Source organism: Syngnathus scovelli, chromosome 6 (assembly GCF_024217435.2).
Source record: "Syngnathus scovelli strain Florida chromosome 6, RoL_Ssco_1.2, whole genome shotgun sequence".
NCBI lineage: Eukaryota > Metazoa > Chordata > Actinopteri > Syngnathiformes > Syngnathidae > Syngnathus > Syngnathus scovelli.
In genome coordinates, this window is record NC_090852.1 from 19,992,369 (window position 1) to 20,007,460 (window position 15,092).

Sequence of the window (15,092 nt, forward strand, 5' to 3'; positions counted from 1 at the left end):
TATAAATGGAGCGTAAAGTCTGATTGCGCAAAAATAATAAAAAAACAAAAAAAATCTCAATTGTTGGTGGCAGCGTGAACGACAACCAAGTGCTGGAGCGTTCACGTTCCTGTTTGGAGACTCGTGCCAAGGGCTTGAAAGCCTCCCCCCCGGCCCTCTTTGAGTGAGGATGTCTCTCGCCTTCTCCTTCAACGTCATGGTAAGGCTCTCCCGCCTTCCTCCTCCTCCTCCTCTTCGTGGCGCTATAAAGACCGGCGCGGTGGTTTTGTCTCCTACACAGAGGAGCACATGGATGGATGGATGGATGGATGGATTGGGGCAATGAGTTTGGGGCAGACATGAGCAAGAGCGAGCAAGCGCGCCGTCTCATCGACAGGTGAGCCACCGACGCCGCTTTGTTTTTGCGCCACTTATTTTGGGAGCCATCCGGCGCCTGTCACGCTGGAATGTTCACGCCAGGAATGTTGGCTCGCCTCCTTCTGTGTTTCCAAAGTGGCACTTTGGAGGGGCATGGAGATGTTTGCGCAATTGCGGCCAAGGCCGTGAGCGGAGACGGCTCGGCCGAGCTCGTCGTTAAAGTGGCGAGCGACGCAGGTGGGGGAGGCGCCGGTGACGCTTTTTCAAACACCTTTTGCAAAAGTGCTCCAGGAGGCGTCAAGACCTGAAAACCTGTCGACATTTTGGCAAAAAAAGAAGCCGTAAAATATGCTTTGGTCAGCAAAAGAAAAGAGTGTGATCCATTTTCAAAATCCAAAATGTTGCCTTGGCGTGGCTTTTGTAAAGAGGTTGAAGGTGGCATGTGACAGATGGGGGCGGGGGGGGGGGGGCTTCATCAAATGCGCTATTTTGGTCATTCCATGATTGGCTTCGGAATCTTTGAGGAGGGGGCGATTGATCGAAAGGTGCTGGCAAAAGCGGCGTGTGTGTGAAATTCATAACATTTTCCAGCGGAGACAATCAGACGGCGGATCCGTCCCGCGAGCAGAAGCCGCAAGAACCGCAGGCCTCAACAAACGCTGGCTAATCACTTCCAGGCGGCCGTGTGAGGGCGAGAGAGGGGGAGCGTGCTTCTTTCTCTTCGGAGACGTTTCCAACTGGCTAAAACGCCACCGTGAGATGGAAGCTGCTTTGCCGCTTCCTGTTGTAGATGTCGTTTCTTTCAATTGGCTGCGTGGGCAAGGCCAGGAGCAAACAGCGGCAGCGGCGGCGGCGGCGGCCTTGAGCGTGCATTCCTCCACCGGGTGGTTGTTTGTCTTTCAGTAGCGAGCAACAGTCGATACGCTATCTTTGTAGCAGCGTGAAAAGATGTCACGGGGAGCCCCACGCATGCCCGATTTGACGCCTTCGGGACAGCGAGCATGTTCCGCCTTGACCCAAGATGCTTTGGGGGCAAACGGGGGAAGCCCCTGTTAGCCCCCTAAGCAAAGACCCAATGTTGGAAAGTCCCGCCGAGGAGGGGCCGCGCTTCCGCCGTGAGCTCGCTCTTTTTCTTTTTTCTTTACGACATGCCTCCGGTTGGGGCCCGCGAAAGGAGGACCCGAGTCCTCTGGCGGGAGACGTGGGAGAGCCCGACGGCGGCAAACCGCAAGAAGACTCTTGGCGAGAGGGAGGGGGGGGGGGGAGGGAGGGAGCGCCTGTCCTCATTGCTTCGTCTCCTCTTTTGACTCGGCGGGGTCCTTGCGGGTCACGTGACCTGCGTGACCTGTCCAGAAAGTGATGGATGGAGCCCCTGGCAAAGATATTTGGGAGCCGCAACAGTTTTGTCCTGACGCGGCGACAACATCTTTGAATATTTGTCCCGCTCTCGTCAGGATGACGGCCGGCCCCCCCGCCTGATGGCCGGCGGGACGCCCGCGGGGCTCCGGCTCGCCCTGACCGTCCGGCTGCTGCTCCTGCTGCCGCACGGCGGGCCGGCCCAGAAGCCCGCCCGGCCTCCCCTGGTGGGCCGCCGGCCCTTCGTGGCGGCCTGGAACGCGCCGCTGGACATGTGCGCCATCAAGTACAACGTCAGCATGGAGCTGGACGGCCTGTTCCACATCCGCGGCAGCCCCCGCGCCGACTGGACGGGCCAGAACGTGACCATCTTCTACGCCAACCGGCTGGGCTACTACCCGCGCTACACGGCGCAGGGCGAGGCGCTGCACGGCGGCGTCCCGCAGAACGGCAGCCTGGACGTGCACCTGCTCAAGGCCTACCGAGACATCCAGCACTTCATCCCCGCCCGAGACTTCCGCGGGCTGGCCGTCATCGACTGGGAGTTCTGGCGCCCGCAGTGGAGCCGCAACTGGCACAAGAAGGACGTGTACCGGCGCCAGTCGCGGGAGCTGACCGCCAAGGCCTACCTCAACGTGACGGCGGCGCAGGTGAGGGCCGCCGTGGCCGACTCGTCCGTCCGTCCGTCCGTCCGGCTGATCAAACGCCATTTTGCTGTTGCCTTTGAGGTGGAGGAGCTGGCGCAGCGGCGCTTCGAGAAGAGCGCCCGGGAATTCATGCAGCGCACGCTGCAGCTGGGCACGCGCATGCGCCCCGACGGCCTGTGGGGCTTCTACCTCTACCCGGACTGCCACAACTACAACCTGCACGAGGACGGCTACACGGGCCTGTGCCCGGCGCCCGAGCGCCTGCGCAACGACGAGCTGCGCTGGCTGTGGAACAGCAGCACGGCGCTCTTCCCGTCCGTGGCCATCCGCAAGGCGCACGGCGGCAGCGCCGGCAGCCTGCGCTTTGCCCGCCACCGCGTGCGCGAGGCGCTGCGCGTGGCCTCGCTCACCTCCCGCGACCACGAGCTCCCCATCTACGTCTACCTGCGGCTGGGGTACCGTGACGAGCCGCTCACCTTTCTCACCACGGTAACGGGCAATTTGCAACGTCTTAAGTAAGCCCCTCGTGCTGAGTCGCTGTATGCTAAATAGTTTCCTGCTAAGCATCAGGGGTCAATGTGTCGTATTCGGTTCTTTTGCTTTTCAAATCAAACCGAAAAAGGAGAGCACCGTGTTAAGCAGCGCCACGCTAACCGGTTCCACGGCAAGCAGCTCGCTCGCTCGCTCACTCACTCACTCACTCACTCACTCACTCACTGTCACTGTCACTGTCACTCACTCACCCTTGCCGTGTCCTCTGCGCAGAAGGATCTGGTCCACACCATGGGCGAGAGCGCAGCGCTGGGGGCCGCCGGCTTTGTCATTTGGGGCGACCTCAACCTGACCACGTCGCGGGTGAGCAGCCCATTGCAAAACGCTGACATCTGACAATCACATGATTAGCCATGCCATAGAAAAAGCTCAAGTTGGCTAAATTGCAATTGTACATTTCCAAAAAGCGATGGCAGCAGGACGGCGTTTGTCTTATTTTACAGCTAATACAAGTAGTGTTCCAACACAAACTCACTCACTTAGACAACCTCACAAAGACTAAATGAGGCAAATAGCACAGTATTGAGCTGAAAAGGAACAAAACTAATCAGGGGCCAAGCAGTAAGTTGTCGTCACGCGAGTGCGTCAATTAACTGCGTCCCTTAACAACATGGCCATATGGAAGAGAAATAAGGTTCCTCTTTTCAACACTGGGAAAAAAATACGACGTCTTTAACACGGAACAATGTCTTTATTCTTTGTTGTTTACAAGCCAATTAAAACAGAACTAAATCAAGAAAATAAATGAGAGTCCTCCCAAATAGGCCACCATTCATCTTCGACTGAGTGACTTCATAGCTTGGTCTGAAAATCCACATTTCAAAGTATCTGTGTCTTGAAGGCCATGCTGCCGTCTAGTGGACACTTTTGTCTTGGGAAGATTCAAGATGATTCAAGAAGATTCAAGGGTTCAAAACGAGTCTGCCTGACGTCGCGTCGTTTGACTTTGTTGCGGTCGCCGTTTGTCTTTGTTGCGGACGGACGGACGGACGGACGGACGGACGTCGTCTCATCCTGCAGCGTCTGGAATTGTTTTGGCACTCACATTGCGTGCGTGCGTGCGTGCGTGCGTGCGTGCGCGCGCGCGCCAACAACAATGCTTCGATTCTCATCGACTTTCTTTCTTCTTCTGCCCTTTCAACTGACTGTTTTGGCTCCAAGATGTTAATGTGCTGTGGCAAAAATGATGATCACACTAAACACATCCAAATGTGGCACTTGAAAGTTGCGTCATGACTTCTGGGTGGTCGATTTGGATGGTTTTTATTTTCTTTTTCTCGTGTTGTAGCACAACTGCAGCAAGGTGCGCTGGTTCCTGAACCACCGGCTGGGCCAGTACATCACCAACGTGACGCGGGCCGCCGAGTTCTGCAGCCACTTCCTGTGCCAGAACAACGGGCGCTGCGTCCGCCGCGACCCCGGCGCACGCCACTACCTCCACCTGGACGCCGACAGCTACAGCATCCGCCCCGCGGGGGGCGACGGCTCGGACGGCAGCTTCGTCGTCAGCGGGCGCCACTCGCCGCGGGCCCTCCAAACGCTGGCCGAGCGCTTCCGCTGCCATTGCTACCAGGGCCACCTAGGGGAGCGCTGCCATAGCGCCAACGAGGTGCCGGAGGATGACGCCGGCCGCGACCGCGACGACGACGACGAGCGGCGGAGGAGCGAGTGGGAGGACGAGCAGGCGGACGAGGGCCGCAGCGGGGCGTCGCCCGCCGCAGGCCTCGCCGCAGGCCTCGCCGCAGGCCCCGCCGGTCTCCTGACGCTTTTGATGCTGCTGCTGAACTTCCGAGGAACGCTCGAGACATTGGAATGTGTGTTAGCGTGCTAACACGGCCGCTAGCGTGCTCCAGCTAGCGCAGCTCCTAAGAATGTAATGACTTGAAGGCAAAAACCAAAGGTCAAGGCCATGCAGTAATACTTCAAATGGTTCTCCAATTTGTAGCCTCCACCTTCATCAAAAACAAAGCCGGTACAACTTTAGACACCGACGCTAATTTCATTAGTGCAAGCAAAAGTTTTTCCTCCCTTAACTGAATTGCTGAAAGTTCAAGTCATGACTTGGCGGTTTTTTTGTGGTTCTTCACTTCCTCCCTCCTCTTCAGAAGTTGGACAAGCGTGTGTGTGTGTGCGTGTGCGTGAGAACTCGTCCAGATACCTCAGCCAAGGCCGACGAACAATAGAAATCAAATAATACACGCCGTGTTTGGTACCCGTCCGGAATGTGCCACTCACAAAGTGTTTTGCTGGGTGCTCCGGCATGTAGCACTTGTTGTTGTTGTTTTCATCTCACTCCACTGCAACAATGACTGTTTTTTCTTTTTGTTTTGTAACGTTGTGATTGTAAAGTGAAACGTGCAGCACACGAATGTAAAGGCACTGCCAATAAAGCACGTTTCCAGTTCCACTTTTGCTCGTCATTCAACGTGAACATAAAAGCATCGGTCCGTCTAAAAGAGGAAGACGCAAACAGCAAGAGCAGATGGCTGATTGCTGATAAACCCCAAATGACGTTGTGGCGTTTTGTTTCTTGTTTGACACGACAAGTCGCCAAAAAGAAGCGGCGTCAACTTGACACTTGACCGACGCAGAGGAGAGACGCAGGTACAAACTTATTTTTCTCCCATTTCAACAGAAAAAGATTGACTTTTGTTTCATTTAATATGTCTCTATTTTCCATTTACACCTCTCCCAATCACAATATGAGGTGGATCAAAAGGCTAACTAACATGCATGCACTCATTGAATGCATTTTCACAATCAAACTCTCGTCTTCAACATGCTCTCAAGTGACTCCAATGAAGCCGACGACCGAGCCAGCGCTAAAATGGAGCGATAGATGTCAAAGTGTTGTCTTCTTCTTCTGTCGGTCCCCAGCATGAGCATGAGCATGAGCATGTTGTTGCGCTTGCGCTTGCTGTCCTGCCTCATCCTGAGCGCTATGGCCTCGACGCCACCGCCGTCACCCACCGAGCCGCCACCCACCCAGCCGCCACCCACCGAGCCGCCCCTGATCCCCGGGCACCCTTTCGTGGCCATTTGGAACGCCCGCACTGAGCAGTGCCAGCGTCTGGACATCCCACTGGACACTTCGGCCTTCCAGGTGAGGCTGGGTGGCTTTCGGCTCCCATCAAGCTTGACGAAGCTCTGTTGGCTCGCACGCAGGCGGTGACCACGCCGGACTCGGTTCCAGGCCAGTTCCTGACCATCTTCTACGAGGACCGGCTGGGCCTCTACCCCAAGATGGACCTCGGCAGGCGGGCCTGCCGCCAGGGCGGCGTCCCTCAAAACGGCAACCTGACGGCACACCTGCTCAGGGCCAGGCGGCAAATCCACCACGACATAGCCGAGGACCGGTCCCCCGGCCTGGCCGTCATAGACTGGGAGTCCTGGCGCCCCCTGTGGGCCCAGAACTGGGGGGCCAAGCGCATCTACCAAAGGCTGTCCTTGGCCAGCGCCTTGCAAGCCTCCCCGTTCTCATCCCTAAATCAAATCTTCCGGCTGGCCGTAGATCAGTTCCAGAGCGCCGCCAGGAGCTTCATGGAGAGAACCATCCGGCTGGGAGTCGGGGAGCGCCCCAGCCGCCGCTGGGGCTTTTACCTCTTCCCTTACTGCTACAACTACGACTGGGACAGGGACAACTACACGGGCCGCTGCTCAGCCAAGGCCCGCCGGCAGAACCGGGAGCTCCTGTGGCTGTGGGAGCGCAGCACCGCCTTCTTCCCGTCCGTCTACCTGCACCCCGCCCTGAGGAACTCGCCCCGGGCGGCTCTCTACGTGCGGCACCGGGTGCGCGAGGCCTTGAGGGTGGCCGCGCTGCCCAAACGCCGCTACACCTCGCCCGTCTACGTCTACTCCAGACCCCTGTATCGAGGCCAGAAGGGGATTTTTGAGAGCGCTGTAAGTCCTGAGCCTGAGCCCGCCTGAGCCCGACTGAGCCCGGCCAATTTGAGCGTGCCTGACTTTGCAGGTGGATCTGGTGAGCACGGTGGGCGAGTCGGCCGCTCTGGGGGCCGCCGGCGTGGTCATGTGGGGCGGGAGCAGCGACTACAACGACAAGGTAACCATGGCAACCATCCACCGCGCCAAATTTGCTCTTCTTCCTTTGTGATTGACTGGCACTGGCGACCAACCAATCCAGAAAGCGCGCCGTCTGTCTTTCAGGCCTCCTGCCAGTCGCTGTCCGACTACTTGAGGTCCACGCTCAACCCGTATCTCGCCAACGTGACGGCGGCGGCCGTGTTGTGCAGCCGGGCCCTCTGCCAGGGACGCGGCCGCTGCGTCCGGCGGAACTACGACGCGCCCGTCTACCTCCACCTGGACGCCGCCCGCTTTGACATCCTGCGAGCCGACGGGAAGTACGTGGCCGTGGGCCTGCCGTCCCACCAGCAGCGGGATGCCTGGGCCCGCGACTTCACGTGTCAGTGCTACGCCGGGCAAGAGTGCGAGCCGCGACTGGCGCCGCCGCCCGCCGCCATCCAGGTCATCAAGGTGTGACGAGGTCCGGCGCGGCGATCGACTTCTTCAATTTCCCACTTTTTGCCTCGTGTCCATGTCGGTAACTAGGCCATGATGTCATTTCAACTTTCATTGAATCTGTAGATGGTCTTCAATAAAAATGTTGACAGCAATGCGAGTCGAGTTTGATTTTTCCACACAATGGCCAAAAGGTCTTTTTTTTTTTTTTTTCGCCTTCAAATTTCTTTGACAACTTTAAAACAAAAGTCACAAAAGCGAGGACATGACGTACTCGGAGAAAAAAGGGACGTCCCTTGTGCGTTTATGACATCACAAAGGTGACACTTGAAAGCGCACAATTGCGCCCAACTGCTGCGTACGGACAGACGGACGGACGGACGGCCGAGCCGTCGACAGTCGGGATCGTGCCCACGAGCCAAGAAGGAAGCTCCGTCATCTGAGAGGTGAGTGAAGCTGCCGAGTGCGTCAAACAAGGCTGCTGGAGAGGCATTCTCCATCTTCTTTTCTTTCCAATCAGAAATGTGGGTAACTCAGTTCCAATTGATCTTTGACGTCAATGGCAGTGTCAAATGAGCGATTAAAAGCATGACGTCCATGAAAATGGCTTTCAACTTTTGGTGCCTAAATATGGATGAAAATGCCTTTCTTACAACTTGTCCAAATGATGCATAGAGAGCACAAAAAGGTCCAGAAAATAGAAGCTGTACGATTCTCAAAATCCTTTTTCCAAAAATGATTTTGCTGACTCACCACATTAGCTGTTGCTTAAGGTTTTCCAACATTCTTGACGAGTCGGGACGGACGCCACGCCGTCGTTTCCTCATCTTCATCAGGAAGGCGCGAGAGGAAGCCCATCTGGGCTTTGGACGACATCCAGCCAAGCGGTGCCCAACGACGATTTCCCAGCCCCTGAGAGTCCAAAGGGCGGCAGGCAGGTTGGTGCGGCCGTCCGGCTTCAGACAGACGTCTCCGTTTTGGCGGCTTTGCTCCAAAGGGCTCCTTTTTGTGCGCAGCTTGACAATGGGCCCGAACGCGGCCCGCCTGCTCACCGCTTTGGTGCTGCTGGGTTCCAGGCGGGCCTCGGAGCCGCCGCGGCGGACGCCGCCGCCCATCGCGTCGGACCACCCGTTCCTGTTGACGTGGAACGCGCCCACCGAGTTGTGCGAGAGTCGCTTCGGCCTCCCGCTGGACCTGTCGCACTTCCACCTGGTGAGCAGCACGCTGAGGTCGGCCACCAACCAGAGCGTCTCCATCTTCTACACGGACCGCTTCGGGATCGTCCCCCACGTGGACCAAGACACGGGCGAGTTTGTGGACAAGGGCCTGCCCCAGCTGGTGGACCTCCGGGATCACCGCGAGCTGGCCGAGGACGACATCGAGTTCTACATCCCCGCCGACGGGCCGGGCCTGGCCGTGCTGGACCTGGAGGAGTGGCGCCCGCAGTGGGTCCGCAACTGGGGCAGCAAAGACATCTACCGGCAGCTCTCGGTCCAGATGGTGAAGGAAAAGAACGGCGGCTTGTCGGAGCAGCAGGCCGAGGCGCGAGCCAAGGCGGTGTTTGAGGACGCCGCCAAGCGCTACTTCCTGCGCTCGCTGCTGCTCGGGAAGCAGCTGCGACCCAAACGCCTGTGGGGCTACTACCTCTACCCCGACTGCTACAACTACAACTACAAGCAGGTCCGTTTTGCCGCCACTCAACCACAAGCAGGTTTCCTCAACGTTGGCCACCTTCCGAGCAGGACGCGGCGAGTTTCACCGGCCAGTGTCCCGACATCGAGATGCAGCGCAACGACGAGCTCTCGTGGCTGTGGCGCGAGTCCACCGCCCTCTACCCGTCCATCTACCTGGAGGCGGCGCTGCGGGACTCGGCGCAAGCGCGCAGCTTTGCGCGCCACCGCCTGCTGGAAGCCGCCAGGGTGGCGGCGCTGAACAACGCCTCCTACGCCATCCCCGTCTACGCCTACGTCCGCCCCGTTTACAAGGACAGCACGGATCAGTACATGTCGGAGGTGAGCGAGCGGGTGCTAAAGGTCGGCGGCCCGACGCTTCCGTCTCACGCCTGCTTTATTTTCAGAGGGATCTGGTCAGCACCATCGGCGAAGCGGCCGCCCTGGGTGCCGCCGGCGTCGTTTCCTGGGGAGACATGGACGTGGTCCAAAGCGAGGTACCGAGTCTTCCTTTCGAGACTCCGAGCGACCTTCGACCCTTACGCCTTCCTTCCTTCCTTGCAGGACTCGTGTTTCGACGCCCGGCGCCACCTGGACGACGTGATGAACCCGTACATCCTCAACGTCACCACGGCGACCAGGATGTGCAGCGCGGCGCTGTGCCAGGGCCGCGGCCGTTGCGTTCGCAAGCGCTGGGACGACGACGTCTACCTGCACCTGGACCCGCGGCGCTTCCGCATCGCGCGGCGGCCCCGCCGCCGCCTGCTGGTGGTGAGCGGCAGCCTGTCCCAGGAGGACGTGGAGCAATTTGAGCGCCATTTTGACTGCATGTGCTACGATGAGCAGCCGTGCCGCTCGGCCACCACCCTCAACGTCCTCCATGACGACGCCCACAACTGAGAGCACGCTGCCACCTCCATTTGATTGTATTTCATTCCAAGCGTGCTTGCTGTTAAAACTTGAATTACATCCGATACTCCCAAAATGTCGACTTTTCCAAATTGACTGTGGCTAATAAAGTTTGTCCTATCTTGATGGGATTGTTTTGTGCACGTCAAGACAATCAAAATGTCAAAAGACGTCAAGAATGGAAAAAAATTAAGTACCTCCGTTTCAAAGTGGGGGGGGGGGGCACTTTGGTTGGGCTGGACAACTGCTGCAGTTCTGTCAGGGCTGCGTTGGAGGTTTATGTCCTCTAGAGGGAGCCAGAGGTGCACCTTGCAAATGAAAGAAAACCACAGATTTTGTTGGACCTTTTTTCTGTTTTTGAAAATTGAGCAAAAATATTCATGACTTGAAGAGCATGAAGAGCAGAACTAACACAGATGCAGTTGAGCCTGAAATCCTGCAGGGGGAGCCACAAGTTGCATCTCGGCAGTCTGCTATCGTTTTTTTATACGTAGAAATGGGAGGCTTTTTTTTTTCTTTCATTTTGCATTAAGAAGGAGATGATCAAAAAGCGCATTCCTTTTTGTGAATGCCAAAACAAACACAGTCATTGTTTGGTCTCCCGAAGACATTCCACAACAACACGTGACGTTTTCGCTTGCCTTTCAGATTTCTCTACGTATTCAGCATGCATACATACATCAAGCTCCAGAATCAACAACAGACGCGCTTTTGTGTGCAAGGAAATGTCAGCTTTTACTTAACACGTCTTGAGAACAAATGTGGCTGCCTGGCTTGCCGGCTAGCAAGCGCTCGCTTGTGTGACAAGAAAATGCAGCAGCGCACAAATGTTCGCAAGCGTACGTGTGTCATGTGCTCTGACACAAGATGGCGGTTAGTCGGGACGGGGGCTTGAAGCGTTTAATTGTCCTCATTCTTCTTTGTCGGAAGCTTTTTAGGTCACCAGCTGCCCAAAGAGGGAATTTGTCTTCCACCCCCATCCACGGCGCTCAGGGAGGAAGGGGCGACATAATCGGGAATCCCGACGGCATCATCGAGAGCCGTGCAACCGGAGACACCCACCAGCGACCGGACCGGACGGGACCGGACCGGACGGAGCGTTGTTCTGCCTCGGTGATTTGTCGTGCGCTGATTGAGCCAATAAAACATTTCTCAAACAATTCTCTTCCGACAACACGTTTCCCGCCACATTGAGCAAGTGGGCGGGGAGAGCAGATATATAGGGGGCGCTCACGTGACTGGGACCAGCCGATGGCTGCTGCTCACGTGACCAGAGAGGGGCAGGGCAGGGCAGGGCAGGGCAGGGCAGGGCAGGGCAGGGCAGGAAGGCAAGGGAAGTTCCAAAACAAGTAACCGTCAAAGTGCATGATTGTTTTGTTGCCAGTCACGTGGGAGGCCACGTGACTGGCAATGTGGTCAATGAAATGAAAGATTAAAATAAAAACAGACATATGCCATGCTCACCTCATCCAGACCACCAAGTGGACCATCACTTAGTGAGAGCAGCACCCGACCCTGCCCTACCCTGCCCTGCCCTGCCCTGCCCTGCCAGGACATCCGTGTGCTTGAGCGTGTTGTTCTGCCGTCCCTGCCGCCCCATTGTGTACCGATGAATGGGGTCTGTCTAATTGCTGGAGCGGCGAAGGGGGCCACCAGCCTGCTCCACAAAGACCCAAACACGCAGCACACATGCCTGCCAAAAACACAACAATGAGCCTCTAGATAGCATCAAATTATTCTTATCAATGAACATAAAGTAACACGCTGACAATAGCGTTTTAGCCTGCGAGCATACGGGACGGGACGGCACTGAAGTGCCGCGGGAGCCGCCGCGCTTCCCAGCCTATTTGGGATTTTTTTTGGTGCTTGTTTACGGGCCAGAAAGAACACAATACATCAGTGTCAGAGCACTGTGGGTCCGTTCACACGGCGGAGGCGGGCAAGCGGGCGGGCCAGAGGACAATGGCGGCCCTTGTACTCACACCGCAAGTTGGCTGGAGTTGAAAAATGCTCCATGGGATGGCGAGTTGACCCCTCAAAAGCAGAGATGCAGCCGGTCGGTGACTCTGCAAATTCAAATTTGATAGGAAAGCTGACAAAGTAAAAAATGGCCACGCCACGTGGAACTTTTTTAATCTTGTCTATAAAGTGAGCACACGGCTACATTACCAGCTAAAGTACAATCGTGACGCTTGGTGGGTGATGGCCGCCCCAACGCGCCGGTGGAAATGACAGGAACGCAACATTCGTCTACGTTTAGGTTAGCTTGCGACCGACTAGTCTCAGTCACAGTCAGCGCTGGTCGTAGCGGCAGAGGTTGTGGCTAGCCGCTCACCACTACCCTGCTGCCACAACCACGACGCTCACAGATACCAGTCTCGCTAGGTGGCGCTGTTATCAAGTACAGGAAGAGAAGAGATGCTTTCTGGCTCCAGCGTAAACTTTGTTGACGACTAAAAGCGTCCGTGCGATCTATCAACAGCATCGGCCGGCGAGTCTCGGATCTCAGCAGTGCGTCCCCACCGAGGCGTAATTTGCGGACGTCTCCCCGTCGTCGGGGGCCGCGTCGCAGCGCGCTAGCTCCAGCTCGGCGCCACCGCCGGCGCGAGCGGCCTCCCCGGCGCGCGGGCCGCCGCACTCTCGGCAGCAACAGCAGCAACAGTCTAGGAACGCCCGGCGGAGCGGCTCGCACAGGGACAGGACCAACAGCGGGGCGGCGGCCGCCTTGCAGAACAGAAGCAGCTGACTCAGCAGCTGCAGGACGTCCAGGGCGCGGGGCGCCACCCCCGCCGCCATGTAAGCCATCAAAACGTTGCAGACGTTCTCGGGGATGAGGCAGAAGCCGTAGAGGATGGCGAGCGCCACCACCGTGCAGTTCATCTGGCTCTCCAGGCGGATCTGCTTCTTGGTGCCGCGAGTGGGCGCCGCCGACCGCTCGGCGCCGCGGATCTTGTGGGCGGTGGCCAGCGAGCAGAAGATGGTGAAGAGCGTGGGCAGACAGAAGTAGCAGCCGAAGAACCACCACAGGCGGGCGCCGCTGTACGTCAGGCCCAGAACGTACAGCGTGTCCGGCAGGCGGGTGGACACGCGGAGCACGCAGCGCTCGCAGGCCGCCACGTCCTCGCCGGCGCCGGCCTCCTCCGTCACCAGCTGGCGGATGAGGAGCTCGGGCAGGGCCAGCAGCAGGGCACCCACCCAGATGACGGCCAGCTTGGCGCTGGTGGACGCCCAGTTGTCCGTCATCTCGTAGTAGGAGCGCACGTTGGCGGCGGCGCGGAAGCGGTCGATGCAGAGGGCGCAGAGGGTGAATGTGGTCACACCGAGAGACGCCACCTGGAGGGAGGGAGGGAGGGAGGGCACGAGGACACGTTAGCAAACGACAGGAGACATCGCAACAAAAGACAAGGCATCATCTGCGGCGCCAACATCCAATGAGCATCCCGCCAACATAAAAGACAAAATTTGATGATCATCCCTCCAGAGTAATAGGAAAGTACTTTACAGTACAAAGACAACAAACATCCTGTCAAAAATGAAATACGTCTAGTTTAGAGATTAAATTCAAAGGATAAATTTGAATGGGGCGCTCGAGGGGGGGGGGGGGGGGGGTCACCCTGTGCTAATCCCAGCGTTCCTCATTAATTGTCATCCGCGCTGTGATTGGCTAAGAGCTTGTCACATGATCAGCAGGTGCGTGCTGGCCTCTTTTTCATGTTGAGCAGATTAAATATTAAAGCTGCTATCGTGCAGTCTGCCATCTTGCATTTAAACACTTCTAATCTTGTCTTGAGACGGATTCAGGAAGGATCAACAAGAAAAGAGCCGAGCCGAGCCGAGCCGAGCCGAGCCGAGCGAGCGAGCGAGCGAGCGCCACACAACGATGAAAGGCAGGCCCAAAGTGCTTTTTGGGACTACTTTGCCTTTTGCCGTCCTTAGGCCATAACAAAGCAAAAAGATAGAACAAATAAAATCAAGTCAAAGTTCAGATGTAACATGGCGCGTGAGGCCGCTCACCTCCAGGTAAGGGACGAGCCTGCAGGACGTTTCCCCCAGCAGCCAGTCGTCGGTGAGGGCGTGGAAGAGCACCAGCGGCAGGCACAAGAAGAGCACCAGGAAGTCCCACAGCGCCATGTTGGCCAGCAGCGAGTTGGAGATGCTCCTCATGTAGTAGTTGTGGCACACCATGCACATGAGCGACACGTTGCCCAGCACGCCCGCGCACACCAGCGCCAAGGCGGCCGCCAGCAGCGCGTAGGCGCCGTACGCCGCCGCGCTCAGCGGGTAGAAGGGGTTCCTCACCCGCTTCACTTTGCTCCGAGGGGTGCCGGGCTCCAAAGGCGGGGATTCGGTGGCGTACGCGTCGTAGTCGTCGCTGCTGCTGCTGGCGTTGGAACTCGACGGAGCTTCGGCGGGTTCGTCTTGCTCCTGCGCCATGACCGACGGCCAGGCAGCGGGGACGGCGGCGGCCCGGCGCTCAAGACGCTCGCTTCGCCGCTTGCCGCTCCCTCTTTGACGCCGCTCGCGCCTCCTCGTCCTCGTCCTTGTCCTCGTCCTCGCTGGCGGGTCGTATTCGCTCACTGGCCGCTCAGCGTCCGCGCCTAACGCCGGGTGTCCGCTCCAATTACGCAGCGGGCTCGGTGCATGCGGCGCTTCCACCGCTGCGGTGGCGGCGGCGGCTTCGGACGACTTCGTCTCCGAGTCCAACTCCGGGCGGAGGACGTGCCGCGACGTCGCCCCGTTCAAAGTGCGCCACCGCCGGCTCTGCTCGTCCGCGTGTGCGGCCACGGCCTCGGCGCACATCCAAACGCACAGCAGCCGATTCAGGAGGGGCATGATGGCGCGCTGGGGTTCCCTTAAACCCGACACCAACGAGAGTCCCACGGCGCGCGAGCCATGTCAACTTTGTTTCGAAAAAAGGGCCTCAAAAGGCCAGTCGAAGCCCATAGTCTCCGAGAAGATATGCGCCCGCGAGTCGAAAGAAGTCCTCCGATGAGAAGGTGCTGGGGCTTGGCTTGGCTTTGGGTGGGTGGGAGGGAGGGGGCACTTTCAGCAGGCGCAGTGGAGGACGGTCGGTCGGTCGGTCGGTCGGTCGAAGAGCCCGGAGCGATGGAGGGGTGCAGCGGGG

The 15,092-nt window shown here is 57.9% G+C and overlaps 4 protein-coding genes across 8 annotated transcripts; 3 read left to right on the top strand and 1 right to left on the bottom strand.

Annotated features, from left to right (window-relative positions):
* Positions 1–11: 11 nt before the first annotated feature.
* hyal4 (hyaluronidase 4) lies at positions 12–5,319 on the top strand. 2 transcript variants are annotated; one of them, XM_049722431.2, is made up of 5 exons: positions 12–376; positions 1,812–2,363; positions 2,442–2,849; positions 3,126–3,215; positions 3,754–4,352. In XM_049722431.2, exons 2-5 carry the CDS (start codon positions 1,836–1,838, stop codon positions 4,078–4,080), a joined length of 1,353 nt encoding a protein of 450 aa, XP_049578388.1. In that variant the 5' UTR covers positions 12–376; positions 1,812–1,835; the 3' UTR covers positions 4,081–4,352. The 2 variants fall into 2 exon arrangements, with proteins under 2 accessions (XP_049578388.1, XP_049578387.1); XM_049722430.2 differs by having other exon boundaries at positions 20–376; positions 4,201–5,319.
* A 36-nt stretch (positions 5,320–5,355) lies between these two features.
* Positions 5,356–7,543, top strand: LOC125970292 (hyaluronidase-2). 3 transcript variants are annotated; one of them, XM_049722450.2, is made up of 5 exons: positions 5,356–5,516; positions 5,796–6,015; positions 6,078–6,812; positions 6,883–6,972; positions 7,077–7,543. In XM_049722450.2, the coding sequence occupies exons 2-5, from the start codon at positions 5,797–5,799 to the stop codon at positions 7,407–7,409; spliced, it is 1,377 nt and encodes a 458-aa protein (XP_049578407.1). In that variant the 5' UTR covers positions 5,356–5,516; position 5,796; the 3' UTR covers positions 7,410–7,543. The 3 variants fall into 3 exon arrangements, with proteins under 3 accessions (XP_049578407.1, XP_049578406.1, XP_049578405.1); XM_049722449.2 differs by having other exon boundaries at positions 5,361–5,516; positions 5,790–6,015; XM_049722448.2 differs by lacking the exon at positions 5,356–5,516 and having other exon boundaries at positions 5,543–6,015.
* Positions 7,544–7,718: 175 nt separating this feature from the next.
* LOC125970309 (hyaluronidase-5-like) lies at positions 7,719–10,093 on the top strand. 2 transcript variants are annotated; one of them, XM_068650972.1, is made up of 6 exons: positions 7,719–7,834; positions 8,162–8,326; positions 8,405–9,068; positions 9,131–9,400; positions 9,466–9,555; positions 9,623–10,093. In XM_068650972.1, the coding sequence occupies exons 3-6, from the start codon at positions 8,412–8,414 to the stop codon at positions 9,956–9,958; spliced, it is 1,353 nt and encodes a 450-aa protein (XP_068507073.1). In that variant the 5' UTR covers positions 7,719–7,834; positions 8,162–8,326; positions 8,405–8,411; the 3' UTR covers positions 9,959–10,093. The 2 variants fall into 2 exon arrangements, with proteins under 2 accessions (XP_068507073.1, XP_049578439.1); XM_049722482.2 differs by lacking the exon at positions 7,719–7,834 and adding an exon at positions 7,843–8,076.
* A 1,258-nt stretch (positions 10,094–11,351) lies between these two features.
* Positions 11,352–15,070, bottom strand: LOC125970282 (prosaposin receptor GPR37). Its single transcript, XM_049722427.2, has 2 exons — positions 13,982–15,070; positions 11,352–13,300 (listed from the first exon to the last, which is right to left on the bottom strand). The coding sequence occupies exons 1-2, from the start codon at positions 14,798–14,800 to the stop codon at positions 12,473–12,475; spliced, it is 1,647 nt and encodes a 548-aa protein (XP_049578384.1). The 5' UTR covers positions 14,801–15,070; the 3' UTR covers positions 11,352–12,472.
* Between the last annotated feature and the right edge of the window lie 22 nt (positions 15,071–15,092).

Bases quoted from the DNA above. Each gene is read 5' to 3' on its own strand.
- hyal4 (XM_049722430.2), top strand. From the start codon at position 1,836: ATGGCCGGCGGGACGCCCGCGGGGCTCCGGCTCGCCCTGACCGTCCGG. The intron at 2,364-2,441 runs GTGAGGGCCGCC...GTTGCCTTTGAG, and splicing joins TCAACGTGACGGCGGCGCAG to GTGGAGGAGCTGGCGCAGCG. The intron at 2,850-3,125 runs GTAACGGGCAAT...TCCTCTGCGCAG, and splicing joins CGCTCACCTTTCTCACCACG to AAGGATCTGGTCCACACCAT.
- LOC125970282 (XM_049722427.2), bottom strand. From the start codon at position 14,800: ATGCCCCTCCTGAATCGGCTGCTGTGCGTTTGGATGTGCGCCGAGGCC. The intron at 13,301-13,981 runs GTGAGCGGCCTC...CCCTCCCTCCAG, and splicing joins GGCTCGTCCCTTACCTGGAG to GTGGCGTCTCTCGGTGTGAC.
- LOC125970292 (XM_049722448.2), top strand. From the start codon at position 5,752: ATGTCAAAGTGTTGTCTTCTTCTTCTGTCGGTCCCCAGCATGAGCATG. The intron at 6,016-6,077 runs GTGAGGCTGGGT...GCTCGCACGCAG, and splicing joins TGGACACTTCGGCCTTCCAG to GCGGTGACCACGCCGGACTC. The intron at 6,973-7,076 runs GTAACCATGGCA...TCTGTCTTTCAG, and splicing joins GCAGCGACTACAACGACAAG to GCCTCCTGCCAGTCGCTGTC.
- LOC125970309 (XM_068650972.1), top strand. From the start codon at position 8,412: ATGGGCCCGAACGCGGCCCGCCTGCTCACCGCTTTGGTGCTGCTGGGT. The intron at 9,069-9,130 runs GTCCGTTTTGCC...CCTTCCGAGCAG, and splicing joins ACAACTACAACTACAAGCAG to GACGCGGCGAGTTTCACCGG. The intron at 9,401-9,465 runs GTGAGCGAGCGG...CTTTATTTTCAG, and splicing joins CGGATCAGTACATGTCGGAG to AGGGATCTGGTCAGCACCAT.